Raw genomic sequence first — 16,557 nt, forward strand, 5'->3', positions numbered from 1 at the left:
GCTTCTATTCATAGCTTTGTCTGCTTAGTGAAACTAACACCTCGCTGATGACAGATATGAAGGCAAGAAAGTCTTGGAGTTGTTTTTGAAATGTTTTAATACTAATAAGTATGCAAAAAAACAAAACTAATAAAGAAAATATTTGCACGGATAATCGAGTGTTATGATTGAAGTTAAGTGTTTTTAGGATGATCTGAAAAGAACAAAGTTCAGACGGACAGAGAGTGAAGTCATGATGAGCAGGTGACGCCTCACTAACCACAGATCCTCATATTTCACCTCTTACTTCTTTAGACTCTCAGTCGTTTCTGAGAGTCAAGAGAGACGGAGAGGAGCAATGATCACTGCTAGAGAGACACAAACATCTTTATTTCTAACGCTGATGCTTTACTTAATAGGTAAGAGTATTTTTTACATTTTTAAATTAATTTAAAACAGTTTTATACTCACTTGAATCTAAAAATAGTTCCTTAATTGAAACATCTGCCATGTTTATTGTGACTTGGCAGCTGGTGAATAAAGTGATAAATAATATGATGGGTCTAATATTCCTCACAATAACAGAAAAGAAGATTTATTTTATTATTTTCCTGTTTTTCTCTCAGCAGCAGCAGCTGGTCAGGTTCTGTACTCAGCAGTCAGAGCTGGTGATAAAGTTACTTTGCCTTGTGGTGATGTGATCTATAGTAGTGATCACTGTCAGAGCATCACCTGGATGTTCAGTAATAACAGAAGATCAATAACACTGTTTGAAAATGGACAGATACGTGAAGCTGCAGCAGCAAAACCAGACAGACTGAAGGTTAAACCAAACTGTTCTCTGGTTATGAAGAACGTCTCAGTGGAGGATGCTGGTCAGTACGTCTGCAGACCGTTTATAAACGGACAGCAAGGACCAGACTTTTACATGATTCTGTCTGTTGTTCACAGTGAGTATTTCCATTATGTTTTTCAGAACAAAATGTCAAACCACAAACTAAAACATTACAAGAAAATGATAAAGCTATTTTTGTCTTTTCAGTGGTTAAATGGAAACAGAAGGATAGAATCATCCTAACCTGCTCTGTGACGGACTTTAACCGCTGCAGACACACAGTGGAGTGGCTGAATGACGGTAGAGAGGAAATGTTGTCAGACACGGAGGAACCAGATCAGTCCTGCTCTGATACTGTAACGATTCCAGCATCTGACAGAAACTGGAAGGTAAAATCTCCTGAAGTGTTAAAGTGTAACGTTACAAATATTCACACTAACAAAGAGCAGCTGTTTGACTTCAGGATTCAGTCCTCTGGTAGAAACACAGGTGAGAATATTTTCATGAACTCAGTTTGAAAACAATAATTTAACAATATGAAGTTACATTATGACACTGAATTGTTTCCTTTTCTGTTTTTATTGTATTTTCTCTGATAAAAATTCAACAGCAAAGATGACGACCATAACACAACCATCTCAAACAACATCAACAAGAATGTCAACAACAAAGATGACGACAACAAAACTACCTGCAACTTTATCAACACCAGAATCAAACAAAGTGACGTCTACGGCAATAAATTCATCTACAAATCTCAACAATTTCTCCAAAACTCCAGGTAGAAACTGAATCTTTGGGTCATAAAGTTTAGTCTTAAACTCACTTCTTGTTATATTATAGTATTTTATCAAACAGTGATGGTGCATAAATAATATTTCTTTTTTCAGGTTGGTCTATGGTTTACTATATAATCGGTTCAGCAATGATCATAGTAATTATTCTGGTGATCGCTGGATGGAAGAAAACCAGAGGTGAGGAAAACATTTTTAACACTTTGGTAAACTTTACATTTAAAAATGATATGCAACAAAAAAAATTATGATTGGTTCAGCAGTGATATATATATATATATATATATATATATATATATATATATATATATATATATATATATATATATATATATATATATATACATGTTGGATCGGTTCACTGCTGAACCAATCATTCATTACTATGATGATATATATATATATATATATATATATATATATATATATATATATATATATATATATATATATATATATATATATATTAGAAAACAGACAGGAATTTTGTTTTCCAAGAGGACAAATTGAACCAAATTATTCTTTTATTTTTTCAGAAAATAAAACAAAAAAGGAAGAAGAAAGAAAAGTAAGTAAATCATTGAATCTTTGCATTATTTCAACAAAAAAGAGTCATTTTAGTTATTTATTAACTCTAAACTATTTTTGAAAAAATCATCCTGTTTGTATTGGTCAGAATTGTGTATTTGAAGAAATGCATTTTTAAAATATGAACTAACAGAATTCCAGATTCCTCCACACATACTGGTTTTCCTTATAGTAAATAATATAAAAGCCTTAAAAAATGACAACACTTTTTCAGTAGCAAAATCTATTTTTTTTTAATCCAACCTTAATTATGAATACATTAATTAGTAAATTAATTTACTGTCATGATTTAACTGCACAACAAACTTAAAAGTACTCTTAAATATATTTATTATGTGAGTAAAGATCTACAAACATAACATCTATGAACATATCTCATTGTGTGAGGCAACATAAATCTACAGGTTTACATTTTTCCTTATGGATTTTAAATCCAGAAGAAATTCACTCTGAATGTCCTGTATAAAGCTAAATGTTGGTGATTTGGAGGAAATTATTTAGTTAAACCAAAATAAATGAATGTAATGTCTTGCTAGTTTAAATAAGGTACAATGTTTTATTTATTCTGTTGCATTCTGTGTGCAGACTGATCCTGAGGACGGCGTCCACTACGCCTCCATCACTCAGACCAAAAAGACCAAAAAGACTAAAGAGACCAAGGAAAAGTCCAGAGTAAGTTGTTCTACTAAAAACAACCTTTTAGACTCAAGATGTGTTACAGAGTAATGTGAAATAGTTTAGCAGGAACCTATGGTACTGATAATTAATTACAAAAATATGTAGCATGTTGGTTTGTGAAATAGTAAATGTACAAAGGATTATTAACTTGTGATAATAGGGATTTTTTTCTGAACATGTATCTGCATTTCTTCTTCTCAGATCCCCGACTCTGTGACATACAGCACTCTGAATACTTCTTCTTCTTCTTCTGCTGCTGCTGCTGCTCAGGCTACCATCGATCTCGACTGTCTCTACTCTACACTCAGTAAAGAAGTGAGATTAGATCATGTTTAATAAACCAGGTGGATTATTTGCAACAACTTTAATCTAAATAAAATTGAAAGTGAGTGAATGTTTTCGAGAACATCAGTGAGCGCTGAGGCCCTCTAGTGGAGAGAAGCAGGAAATGTAAACTCTGTTAAATTATTTGTTTGTTAAATACCAGTAATACTGAAAGCTTGTCCACAATGACTGCTAGAGGTTGTTTTTTTAATATATCTCCATCGTCCATGTTCCTCTGTGCTTATAGTACAAAGTGTTTGACCGTTATGGTATAAATATCTTTGAACTTTTGTGGTTTCACACTTTGAGTGGAAAACAATTGCTGAATTTTTCCATAACGTCAGACATGTTGAAGTTTAAACAAAAAAAAAAAATCCACCAGAATAAAACCTGCTGCTGCTAATAGACAGGAACTAACACCTAACCACCAGCAGATACATCCTGTAAGTCATCGCCTGTCGTATCAAATCTATTCTTATGCACATGAGAAAAACAAAACTTTCCACTTGTGAATCGTCACACAGGAAGATCTTTCTGCCACAAAAGCCCACCACCACTTATTTTTCTCCTTCTACATTTTTGAATGTTTTGTTCCAGATTTTGTGTCCTATATTTTGATATTAATATAGCCAAGACAGATGGTATATTGCTGTTTGTACAGCAAAAAGTTAAAAGGAGAAAGAAAAGTTTATGGTGAGATAATTTGAAAAATGCTCTTAAACCCAGAATCACAGTAAAGAACCAGTAACTCTGATCCTGGTTCTGCTGGAGATTCCTTCCTGTTAACATGGAGTCATTCCTTCCCTCTGTCGCCTCATCATTGATCAGGAGCAAATTAATGCTGGACTGCCGTATATTATTCAACCAATCAGCTTTATTGAGTGTGTGCTACTGCTTTGTGTTACAACCAGGACTGAACTGGAGCGTATGTAAATGAATCTGTCTTTAATAACACGTTTATTTGATCATTTATGTCTGGAAATAAATTGGGGATTTCTTTGTCTTGTAAAATGCCTTGAAATTATTTTTGCTGGAAATGATCACTGTGTAAAAAGTTAATAGATGATATTTTTAACGCTTCTCATTAAATAATCGTAATAATTAAATGCGACAGATATTTGTGAATATTTTTTTAAATTTTTCATTAATCTACCTTTTTTTGTCTTCATCATAACTTTGTGCTTAACAGTTAATTAACAACTGGACGAATGTTTGTGTTCAGATTGAACTGATATGAATATTATTTCTGCACAGAAAACATCTGAGTGAGAAAAAAATGGTGAAAAATGTTCATTTAGTTACAAATCTGTTCTGAAATTTAAAATATTGTTTTCATACTGTCTAGGGGAAAAAAATCATTTTTGATTCAGTTGAATATTTGTCTTTAAATTAAAAAGCTGCAGATTAAGTTTGTCGAATCCTATTCAGTGTATGACCATAGGGGGGCGCTAGAGATCCTTCATCATGTTTCTGTCACACTTCTACATTTATCTGTATTTAGCGAACAAAATACAGTTTTACCCCTGAAAATATGCGATAGTGAATCACATCCCTGCAAATAGTATATTTAGAAATAATTAAAGCACTTTATTAATTCATACTTTTAAAATTCCTATCCTTAGAAAAATCAGAGTGACGGATACTTTAGCAACTTGAAGAAAAACATTAAAAAGAGAAAACACTAGATGAGTTATTTAAAACTAAATATGAAGAGTAAATTGAAGGGAGATGTTAAAAAATTAAGATTGGAGGAAAAATAAGTTAAAGCAGTTTTGTGTGCATTAAAGCTGAAAAACGTTTTAAAATCAAAACAAATAAAGCAATAAACCTTCCTTTAAAGCTGCAGTTACACATATAAACAAGAATTTAAAAAGTTTTCTGAAATATGGTCAGAAAGGAACCAACAGTTTTGTTCCTTTGGGATTCCAGATAGGCAGCAGCTATTTTCATATATTTTAGAAGCAAATGTTTACGTTAAAGTTATATTATTGTTATTGTCATGAGGTTCTAGCTTTAAGAAAGAAAAGGTGAAATTCAGGCTTGAAAAACAAAACGCACCAGAAAATGTTTTTCTCTTTAATCCTAAATGGGAAACTTTTTTTCTCTGGTTCTTTGGAAAGCCAGCCGTTTGTTCGGCCTCCAACATGAACGTATGCAGACGTTTAACCACATTAATTAGTGTGTGTGTGTGTGTGTGTGTGTGTGTGTGTGTGTGTGTGTGTGTGTGTGTGTGTGTGTGTGTGTGTGTGTGTGTGTGTGTGTGTGTGTGTGAATAGATTGTGTCTGGTTCTGTGCAGGGTAGCGTTCAAGCAGTTCAGGACAATAGGCTGTCAAACAAAGTGATTCTGCCTGAGCGCCGACCCCCTGCAGGAAGCATTCCTCACACAACCGACGGTCCGACTCCTAAAGGCCGAACGGATGAAAATGTCCAAATTCTTTAAAACAAACATGAAGCAGAAGATTTACATTCAGTTACCCTCAAAATACTGATCTGAGCTCAAAGCTAACTGTAGTGTTAAGTAGATTTATTTTCTCACATCCATCACAGCAGAATTTCATATAAAGATAAATCTGCTCCTCTTAGATGTAAATCTGTTTTGTGTTTATAGAGTATACACACCCACGTGACTAACAAAAAGAGTAATTGCATCGTTAAACACACAAATGGGCTAATTCAGTTTGTATTTTCTGTTAAAAGAACTTGACCCAATTTAACAGCCAATCACAGCTCAGTTAAAATCTCCTGAGCCAATGCGATGCTGGGCACCGCCCACATGTGTGCATAATAATAAGAGGCAGGATGATAAGTGTGTGGAGTAAACGTGGAAGAGCTGCAGCTTGCTCAGTGTGCTTTGGAGATAACTGTGTTCCCTGCAAACCTTCACCATGGCCGACGCCTTCTGTGCCACCTGGAAACTGGTCGAGAGCGAGAACTTCGATGAGTACATGAAAGCACTTGGTGAGTCTTTTTTGATGCTTATTATGAGCAAATACAAAATAAATCTATGTTTTCAGGTCATTTTTGAATCCAAACTGCACATTTATACTGAAGAGGTTCAACAGACTCTCACACCTGTGTCTCTTGCTCAGGTGTGGGCTTTGCCACCAGGCAGGTCGGCAACGTGACCAAGCCGACCGTCATCATCAGCCAGGAGGGAGACAAGGTGGTGATCCGCACCCAGAGCACCTTCAAAAACACAGAGATCAGCTTCACGCTGGGGGAGGAGTTCGACGAAACCACCGCCGACGACAGAAACTGCAAAGTAAGATCCCAGAAAACAAAACACACACAATGCTGTAGTTCATTCTATTCAGCAAGTCACAGTAAAAGATTAAAATATTCACTGTCTAAATATGAGCAACTGAAGCAAACAAAATGTGTTTTAAGATCAAAAAACTATCTATGATTCATTTCAAGACACTAAGGATTTGAAAACAAGCATAAAACTTTTCTGCAAGCTAAAAACAATTATTTTCTTTCCATGTCTGAAAATTGTGTGATTTTTATAACTGTGCAATTACTTAATATCTTAAACTATCAGGAGAAAAAAACAGCTTTATTCTGGTTTATTTGAGGCTTTTTCACACTGAAACTCTTATTTTGTTCCTTTTAGTCCACAGTGACTCTGGATGGGGACAAACTGGTCCACGTCCAGAAGTGGGACGGCAAAGAGACCAAGTTCGTCAGAGAGATCAAAGACGGCAAAATGATCATGGTAAAAACACAACATGCACATTTTTCTCTTCATTAACGACTTTTATTTGTGGCTCAATCAATAAAATTGACCAAAAAAGTCTTAAAGTAAAATATTGAACAAATGTTCATCTTCTTCTACACACTGTGAATTGTTTTTCCATATAGAAACAACAGTTTCTTAAATGTTGGAAATATAAATTAGGTTATGTGCACAAATTAATGACATTTAAGCACAAGTAGAGCAAATCAAAGAATTCCACTAAGTATGATCTTATCTGCATCTATAATTCATTTTTAAGTCTAATCCAGACCAAAGTTCTTACACATTTTTGTCTGTTTTGTGCAGAATTTGACCTTTGAAGACATCCATGCGGTGCGCACCTATGAGAAGGCATGAGAGCTCCACCTGACAGCACCACGAACCGGCCAGCCCGCCTCCATTTTATAATTATTGTGGACTGTTTGCTCTTTGCACTTCATTCTCCTCCACATGTAAAAGATCTGCAAGCTGCACATGTTTTGTAAAATGTTTTTTTTATATGAATAAATTTCTGTCATGACAAATGGAACGACTTTGCAACACTGTGTAAGACATGAAATAAAGAAATGAAATGTCCTGTGTTTTCATGTGTATTTTGCTTAAAATTAATGATTCAACACAAATAGTTTACTTGCACATCGTGTTTTCTCCATAAAGTTAATCCAACGACAAAAACACAGTTTTTTTTTCACTGCAAAACAATATTAAGCTGTTTTTGTAGCACATTTGCTGTGTGAGTTGTCCTGAAATGTGAAGCAGGACGTTTAGAAAATGTTATTGGCCACACCTTTTGAAAAATGGAGGGGTGGGGGTGAGGCTATTTCCTGGGATAATTAAACTTCATGCATTACATTTTAACTACTTCAGCCATTTTGAATGAGTTTTGGCAGAAATGTTCCTCTGACTGTATTTATTGATGACTAAATGCTCTCCTTTTTTATTTCATTTAAATTTTACTCTAAATCTAATTAATAATTTTAGAAGAATACATTGTAATCCAAAGCATAATCAGTGTTTGTATAAATTAGGTGACAAGGAGTTTTATTAGGATAAACAAGAAAACTGAAAACTTATGTAATATTTTTAACATAAGATCATGATTGCAGATAAATAATCTTTGATTATCTAAATTAGATTAGTGTGACTTTAAAAAGCAAAAATAGAAAAACTGGTTGCTGTACAAACTTTTTTTAGTTATTATCCTTAAAGGTCTCTAATATCTGAAGCTAACATATGTTTATATATTCACGCATAGGATAAATTATTATATTTATTGAACTCCCCGCCAAAAAATAACAAAAGGTACTTTGGTCATTGCAATCATAAACATAGATGGTATAAAAGACAAATTACTATCTGGTTTGTTGTACCGCTTGAGTAATCCGCCATGACGTAAACACAGTACGTGCTCCGAGTTAACTCCTCCCCCTTCTGCTCCAAAACGGTCAGCTGATCAGCTGATCAAACTACTTCCTGTTTACTTCCTAGAAGTGATCGGCTACTTTAGTTCAGCTACTGTACTTCATATAAAACCCATGTAAAGTACTTTTTTTTTTTATTACTTTCCTCTCATCATGTCTCAGGTTGTTTGTTTCTTTCTGCTGCTCTGCGCAGCGGCTCCGGGCTCTGCTGCTCCGACCGGAAGCAGCTACCTGTCAGGAACAGGTGAGTGGAAAACTCCTGTTTTTAATGACAACTGGAGTCTTTTATCAATATGCAGAGAAGCACGCAGATTTAAGTGTGCAGGAGGGGTTAGCCTGTGGATATTAAAGTTTCTCTTTACGGTTTTAAACGGCATAAAACGCAGAGTTGCTATTATAGTGGATATATAAATATGGCGATACTTTACTCACTTGCCGAATTGTTAGAAAGGCTCTACTAATGTGTACCAAAAGCTACAATCTGCTGTTGAAGGTGAATATTTTATTCCAAAAGCAAATATGTAAGAATTGGAAGAGTTTTAAACGAAGTTCTGCCTCAGACGTCAGACTTTCACTTTTGCTGCCCTAGAAAACACAGAAAGAAAATTAAAGGAGAAAAGACTGCTGACTCTTGGATAGAGTCTGACAAAACATGAAGAAATTCAATTCAATAAAAAAATTTAAAATAGAGTATATATTGCCAGTTGATGTGTTTATAGACAAAACAATGAGTCAGTAGGAGGACAAAGAAGTCATGTTTCAGGATTTGATCATGGTAAAACTGTCTCATTGTGATATTTCATTATTTCTATTAATGTGATCCAATGTCCTGTTTTTCCAGGAAGGTTCTGGCACATCACTGACCTCCACCTGGACCCCAGCTACCACCTGGCCCAGGACCCCACCAAGGTTTGCTTCTCCTCCAAAGGAGCCCCCGCCACGCACGCCGGTCTGTACGGAGACTTCCTGTGCGACTCCCCCTACAGCCTGATCCAGTCGGCCTTCGCCAACATGGCACCTCTCACACATCAGGAGGACTTCATCATCTGGACTGGGTCAGTACAGATAGAAAGTGTCTCTCAATGATGGAGGAAATATTGGTTTTGTGATTTCTTTTTTTTTAAGTTCTGGCCATTAGTGAGTTTACCTTGAGGTAAAATTGTGCTGATGTTTGTCAGCGATAGTAGTAACCAGTTTACTAAAAGTATCAGCAGTTTTACATTCTGTTTCTATTTTTCTGTTGTTGTGGATCTCAGATAAACTTCTTTAAAACAGAAAAAAAATGGTTCTGGGAATAAATGTGGTTTATTCTGAGTGATTTAATTGCTTTAACATTTTCATGTCCATTACTGTGAATGAAGACGTTACAGGCTCAGTATTCAAGTTGTTTATTAGCCCATCAGTCATTGTCATAGTCATCAGTTTTCAGTCAAATAAAACTGCAATGTCACATTTTTGCAATTGATATATATACCTGGGAACTTTAACATCTGTAAAAGTAGCAATTCACTCTCTGACATTGGGAAAGTAATTAAACTTGATCACTTCAGGTCAGTTTCTCAGTTTATCTAGTTGATCAGGAATGCTGCATGGTTAAATAGTTAAAGATTTGCTTTATCTTAGTTTATTTCTGTAAAGCCGTCTTTAATTTTATGCTGAAAAGAAACACCAGAGAACATAAACATTTAAAAAAATCTACTTAACTCTGTTTTCACTAGGGAACTCTACTGATATAAGAAACAGAGAAAACTTTGATATGTGACTAAGCATTAGTATCACTTCCCTCTTTATTATCTGGACTGAGACAATAAAACCTGAAAATGCCATAATTTTTATTTTATGAATGAGTTAATCTGTAACAAAACATTTAGTATTTAGAAATAAACATTTATTATTCTGTTTATATGATAAAGAAAGATTAATTCATAATTTTTCCTTTCTCTACCAATGTTCTCGTGTTGCTTAGAAAGTTTAGCTCAGCATTTGTTTTTTGTTTTTTTGTGTGTTCCTGTAACAAAACCGAATGTGCTGTGAAGAGGAAATATCACTTCCTCTTTTGCTGAAGATACAATCACCTTTGATGTACTCTTCTGTGTTTTTTTATAAGGTTAATGATTTGAGCTATAAATCAGTTTAGGTAAATTTCACATGCTTTTTGACCCAAACGGTTAATGACTTAAGCAGATCTACCAGCTCAGGTTTTCTTTGTCTCACAGCGACAGTCCGCCTCACGTCCCTCCAGATGAGCTGTCTACTGACCTGGTGATCCAGGTGATCAGTAACATGACGCAGACCATCACTCAGCACTTCCCCAACCTGACCGTCTTCCCCGCACTGGGAAACCACGACTACTGGCCACAGGTAACCATGACTACTGGCCACAGGTAACCATGACTACTGGCCACAGGTAACCATGGCGCCTGACAGAGAGGAAGGATGAAGGATGAAGGTGTAGCCCAGTCATCACCAGGCTGTGGACTCAAATAGCCCTGAAGAAGGGGAAGTTTTTTTTTCTAGTTCGGAAAACTTAGCTAAGGTCCAGTTAAGGTCCCAAGGTCCAGTTTTCAATCCAGGCAGACAAATAAAATCATAAAATGTTATTTGTATAGCACATTTCAGCAGCAAGGCATTTCAAAGTGCTTTACATAATTAAAATAAAAACAGCAGGTGACATTGAATAAACAGTGAGAAAGAGAAAGAGATTTTGAAAAAAAAGATAAAAACATTCAAATCCGCGCCACTTTAAGGACTTCAGTTAAACGTCGTTTAACTGGGACTCAAACCCTCTGGGACTTTAGTCAAAAACACCGTATGACAAGGACTCCAACCTCTAGGTTTTTAGTTGAAACGCCGTCAACTGGGACTCTAAACCCTGTAGGACTTTAGTTAAACGTTGTTTAACTGGGACGTTTTCCAGGGGGGCTTTACATCATTAGACAGTGTGAAAGAGAAATAAAAAAGTTAATAGATGAAAAGTAAAGATAAAAACATCAAAGACATCAAAACCTGCACTCTAACCCTAATTTTGGGCCCAGCTTTGTTTACACTGCTGTCTTTGGGGTCACAACCTTTCATTTAACAGCTTTGCTTAAAGATATTTACAGATAAAACATATTACCCATAAAACCTGGAAAAGACTAATTTGAGCTTTTACTGCAATGTCTCATAGACGTCAAACAGTGGCTGTCCCTAAACCTTTTAAAACCGAATGACAATAAAATAGGCAACTCTGTTATAGTTAATTAAATCTGCAACAGAGGTTGTATTAACATTATTATTAACATAACCAACTTCGAGTTTGGTTATGTTTTTTATTATTTTGTTTTAGAGCCAAATCAGATCAGATTAGGGTGTACTTTATTCTCACCGTGGCTGTATGTACTCATTATTTTAGGACCAGATGCCAGACTCGACTAACGACATCTACAAAGCAGCTGCTGTTCTGTGGAAACGCTGGCTGGAGCCTGAAGCTCTCACCACTCTCTCACAAGGTGCGTTAAAACCTCCCACACCAACCAGGATGTTTGAAACGCTGGGAAAGTGGAACTGAGCTGTGGTTCTGATTCATGTTTTTATTAGATCCAGTTCAGTTTCATTTTGGAGCCTGAAACCAAAACAGATTTAATCTCAGAGTAAAGTTGTCTAGGAAAGGTAATATGACTAAAAATTAGTACATACAATGTTTTTATCTGCTATCCAATGGTCTTTTTGTGTTTTAATCCAAATGCACAATTTTATTATGACTTGAAATACCAATTAATCATATTCAGATTTTTGTATATCTTGATGTTTTGCAAAAATCAGTGAAATTTTAGGACATAAAATGAGCAAATCTTCAGTTTTGAGAAGCAGCATTAAACCTGGTATTAGCAGGTTTCATGAAATCACATGAACATTTTGCAGTTTATACTTCTTGCCATTTGAATTTATTGTTTATCACTAATAGATTCATTTTAAAGGTTTGTTTTCTGTTGGTTGTTTTGTGATCTGGCTTGTTCCTGCAGGTGGTTTCTACTCCCAGCTGGTAAAACCAGGCCTCCGCCTGCTGAGCCTCAACACCATCCTGTACTACGGACCTGACGAAGTCACCATCAACATGACCGACCCAGCCGGGCAGTTTGAGTGGCTGGAGAAAACTCTGGAGAAATCTGCTCAGAACAAAGAGAAGGTTTGACCTCTGACCTTAAAGCCGGTGTGCTCGGTCAGTTTAATCCCTGCAGTTTAACGTTTTTGTCCGTTAGGTGTACGTCATCGCCCACGTCCCGGTGGGATACCTGCCCTATGCCGGGAACACCACCGCCATCAGAAAGAGCCACAATGAGAGGCTGGTGGCCATCTTCAGGAAGTACAGCCATGTTGTTGCAGGGCAGTTTTATGGCCACACCCACAGAGACAGCATCATGGTGCTGCTGGATGAGCAAGGCAAGAAAAACAAGCAGAGTGGACCTAAACACGCTGACTGTTACTTTAACTGACCCTCGTGGTATTACTGCAGCCTGTAAGCTGTCTGTTGCCCAAACCTGCCGTCTAATTTTAATGGTTTACTTTAATATCCGTCTCATTAGGAAGTGCAACACATTGCATTAAGATAACTGATGGTTAGTTGAGTTAAAGCAACTCAGTTATTCCCTGAAGCTAATCTGTTTACTGTGATGCAGTTTTACAGCCATTATAGATCAAATTAAACAATTATGTAGCCACGGAAGAGTAAATCGATGACATTTGAAATAAAATTGTGAATAACATATCTTTAAATGGATATTCATGGTGTAGTGACAGTACATCTGGTTGTGTTTCTGCAGGATCTCCAGTGAATTCTCTGTTTGTGTCGCCGGCTGTTACACCCATCAAAAGTTTTTGGGAGCAATATTCCAACAACCCAGGTTTCCGCATGTATCTGTACAGCAACAAGGATTACAGTGTCATGGTAAGAAGGTTTGAACGAACTAGAAGCTTTATTTTGTTGTTTGCTTTTATCTCAAAAAAATTGCACAGGTTTGATAAGCATATAATATTATTCACAGCACTGTTTTAGAAAATGATATATCTCTCATATTGGGGTTAAAAAGGATCTTTGATATCAAGATGAAGGTTTCTGTATCAGGCAGCAAAATGACTTGACTTTATTAAACCAAATGAATTTGGCAAAGAGTGGAGAGGACAAAAAATAGTTTATTGTAACATACAACAGTTATAAGTGACTTATTTTCTTTTGAGCAGGTATTCAAACCGATTTAAGTAAAACCTCTAATGTCCCTCCCTCTCTCTGTCTAAAGAGCGAAGCTAAACGTGATTTTATGATTAATCACGGTGCCAATCAGAACACAAAACCTGGTTCTGGCTTTCACACTGGCTTTGCTTTCTTTCTTTGTCTCATTCTATGCGGCTCTTTTCTGTCCCTTTGAAGGATATCTGGCAGTACTATCTGAATCTGACGGAAGCCAACGAGAAACAAAGGTCCGACTGGAGGCTGGAATACATCATGACCGAGGCGTTTGGACTGAGCGACCTGCAGCCGAAAAGTCTGCTTGAGCTGGGCCTGAGCTTCATGCTGCCGCAGAGCAAAGCCTTCGATAAGTACTTCAGCCACTTCATGGTCAACTACAACAGCAGCATTGTCTGTGATGGAAGCTGCAAGGTCCGCCAGGTGTGTGCCGTTCTCTACCTGGACCAGCAGTCCTACTCCAAATGTGCTTCCAGTGCAGACTGGTAGCAAGTTTATCCTCAGGAAAATTTAAACTCTTTAGTGTTTTTGTATCTGCTGGAATCAAATGACAGGGAAATGTTAGACTCTGCCTTCACTGAAACATCAACTGGTGTTTCAGTTTTATGTCACTTTATGCTTTTACTTGATGCATGTGGAGAATCAGATTTGTTATGTTGAGCAACACAACAGCCGAACTACCTGATATAATTATTGTTGCGAAATTTGATGATGAATGTTTAAGTTTCATGACCAAAAACTGTTGTTGCATGTTCTACAAAACCAGAGGAGATCATGATGTATATTTTAGTCTACATTCCTCTGTGCTTTTTCAAAAGATGTATTTTGTTTTATTGATTTAAAATGTGTCAAAGTGCAATTATAATCCCAGAAATATGTTGCTACTTTCTGCTGGATTCCCACAGTTTCTGTTTCCATGGAAACTAAAACTAATATTTAGACGTACTTTGGGTTAATAGGGGAAATAAAGTATACAAAAATTGTTTGCGAATTTAGAATATTTTTCTGATTATAAAAATATCAGAAACCTAAACTCTCGATGCCGAGTATCTAAAATAAACATTTAAATTGAAATTTTAATTAAAACTATTCAGCAGGCAATAAACTTAGTTTAAAAAATGTTATGATTCTACTTGTTACTGGAAATATTGGTAAACAAAAAAAAAACCTTGCTCAATTAATTATTTTTTTCGATATGTGATTGTACGTGCTGCCTAAAGTTAAATGGAACTATTTATCACCACATTTACAGATTTTTATACATAATTTTCTGTCTCTGTGTGTTTTTGATGTACCTTTTCTTGCACATCATCATTACCAAAAGAAATGCACAATTTGTGCGTCATCAGGAATGTGTTTGTGGAGAATTGAGCCTGAATCTACATGCAGACAGGATGATGAACATCCAGGATGGGAACTCAGTCGATTCAAGATCATTTAATGAGAACAAATTGTGTTGTTTTTTGACTAAATGTTTGTTTTACAGATTCCATGTTACAGTGAGATTTTTATCTATAACTGATTAAAATGTGAATCAGATCACATCTGTGTTTTAATAGACAATAATGTTTATGAATTTCATTTTCTGCTTCATCAAAACTAAACAGAAAATGTGTTAGATGTCGCACAATAATGGATTTATTTTGTTTTCTGCATATTCTTTCTCTGAATAATGAGAAACATTTTGTCTGAGCAAAGTTGGTTTATTGATAGATTAATTATCCTTGAAGAATTCTAAATAAAATGAAGAAAAATAAGTTTCCTATAATTAACCGTGATCAAGTGACCAGGCACAGACAGAGATTTGTGATTTTCACTCACAGAACTTTTTTCTTGCAAGAGAACAGAAAGTAGACATGTTCAGTGTCTGATCTGTGGTGACTGGACAGAGTTGTTACCTTCTTATACGAAACTTATCACGTTTTTCACAGACAGTCTGGGAACCAACGTTTCTGGCTCAGAAACGAATGAGACCTTGGAAATCCTGAAAATGGAGGAAATCCTCCCTGAGTTCCAGTAGGATGAAAATATGATATGCCTCACACGAATATAACCGTTACTGCATTGTTCCTCCGGTTATACGTTGTGTCCAAATGAGTTATTTTCCAAAATTCCACTAAAAGACTCAGGAAATAACGATTAAAAGTTATAAACTGAAGCAGCATGAACTAGTTTCCCCCTGCTGGAGACGCAAAGCAACAGCAGTCAATACCAGTTGACTGTCAACACTCAAGTTCATTCCCTCCCACCATCCGGTCTTATTCTTCTCTTGTTCAAACTTTCTAGAAAATCCCCCGCGTTTCTCAGCCACCAACTGAAGAATTTGACCCTCACCTCCTTCCCATCACCCCCCCGACTCTTTTGTCCCCTTTGCCTCGCTCCTCTAATGTTGAGTGGACCTCAACCAAAGCTTCCCGCACACTGCCTGTTTTGTGTGTTCAAATGCATCAGCTCAGATCACCAAAAGCTGGATGGCAAAAACACTAAAGTTTCCCATCTTTCAAAAACAATTAATGTAATTCACTTTCTGATGGGAATTTAAGTAGCAAAGGTTAGCTTAGCTTCAGCCATTTTTATCCCTCACTTTATCAATTAAGATCCATTTAAAATTTAGATTTAGAACACAAGTTAGTATGTTCAGATATCCTCATGTTTAAAGAATGAACTACTAGATTTACTAATAAATTAAACTCACTGTACTTTGGGAGAAGATTTTTTTTTTTTGGTCAGGAGTTTAGGAACCGTTCCTGAGCCTCAACTCTGTACTTGGAGTGTTTGCCAAACTCTTTCCCCTCTTGTGCCCCTTTGCCTTTATTATTCCTGTCCATCCCCGGCCTCCCTCCGCTCAGTTCCTGTCCAAATGTAACCGTGGAGACTAAGACGGTACTAGGAATGGCAATGCAGAGGAGTCCATCACCACAGTAACAGGACCAGAGCTTCCAATCATGTGGATCCATCGCTTCGCTCACTATTATTA

At 36.2% G+C, this 16,557-nt stretch overlaps 3 protein-coding genes across 3 annotated transcripts; all 3 read left to right on the forward strand.

Moving 5' to 3' along the window:
* The first annotated feature begins 205 nt into the window (after positions 1-205).
* LOC145549698 (uncharacterized) lies at positions 206-4,488 on the forward strand. The gene is made up of 8 exons (XM_081602328.1): positions 206-398; positions 606-929; positions 1,022-1,303; positions 1,425-1,595; positions 1,705-1,788; positions 2,145-2,176; positions 2,782-2,868; positions 3,076-4,488. The coding sequence occupies exons 1-8, from the start codon at positions 338-340 to the stop codon at positions 3,208-3,210; spliced, it is 1,176 nt and encodes a 391-aa protein (XP_081458454.1). The 5' UTR covers positions 206-337; the 3' UTR covers positions 3,211-4,488.
* A 1,513-nt stretch (positions 4,489-6,001) lies between these two features.
* Positions 6,002-7,511, forward strand: LOC103457217 (fatty acid-binding protein, brain). The gene is made up of 4 exons (XM_008397183.3): positions 6,002-6,157; positions 6,289-6,461; positions 6,813-6,914; positions 7,242-7,511. The coding sequence occupies exons 1-4, from the start codon at positions 6,085-6,087 to the stop codon at positions 7,290-7,292; spliced, it is 399 nt and encodes a 132-aa protein (XP_008395405.1). The 5' UTR covers positions 6,002-6,084; the 3' UTR covers positions 7,293-7,511.
* An 855-nt stretch (positions 7,512-8,366) lies between these two features.
* smpdl3a (sphingomyelin phosphodiesterase acid like 3A) lies at positions 8,367-15,122 on the forward strand. The gene is made up of 8 exons (XM_008397184.3): positions 8,367-8,600; positions 9,198-9,411; positions 10,573-10,717; positions 11,751-11,847; positions 12,361-12,524; positions 12,598-12,778; positions 13,159-13,283; positions 13,764-15,122. Exons 1-8 carry the CDS (start codon positions 8,510-8,512, stop codon positions 14,067-14,069), a joined length of 1,323 nt encoding a protein of 440 aa, XP_008395406.1. The 5' UTR covers positions 8,367-8,509; the 3' UTR covers positions 14,070-15,122.
* The last annotated feature ends 1,435 nt before the right edge of the window (positions 15,123-16,557 follow it).

This window comes from Poecilia reticulata, chromosome 21 (genome assembly GCF_904066995.2).
Source record: "Poecilia reticulata chromosome 21, P_reticulata-male-v2, whole genome shotgun sequence".
Classification (NCBI taxonomy): Eukaryota; Metazoa; Chordata; class Actinopteri; order Cyprinodontiformes; family Poeciliidae; genus Poecilia; species Poecilia reticulata.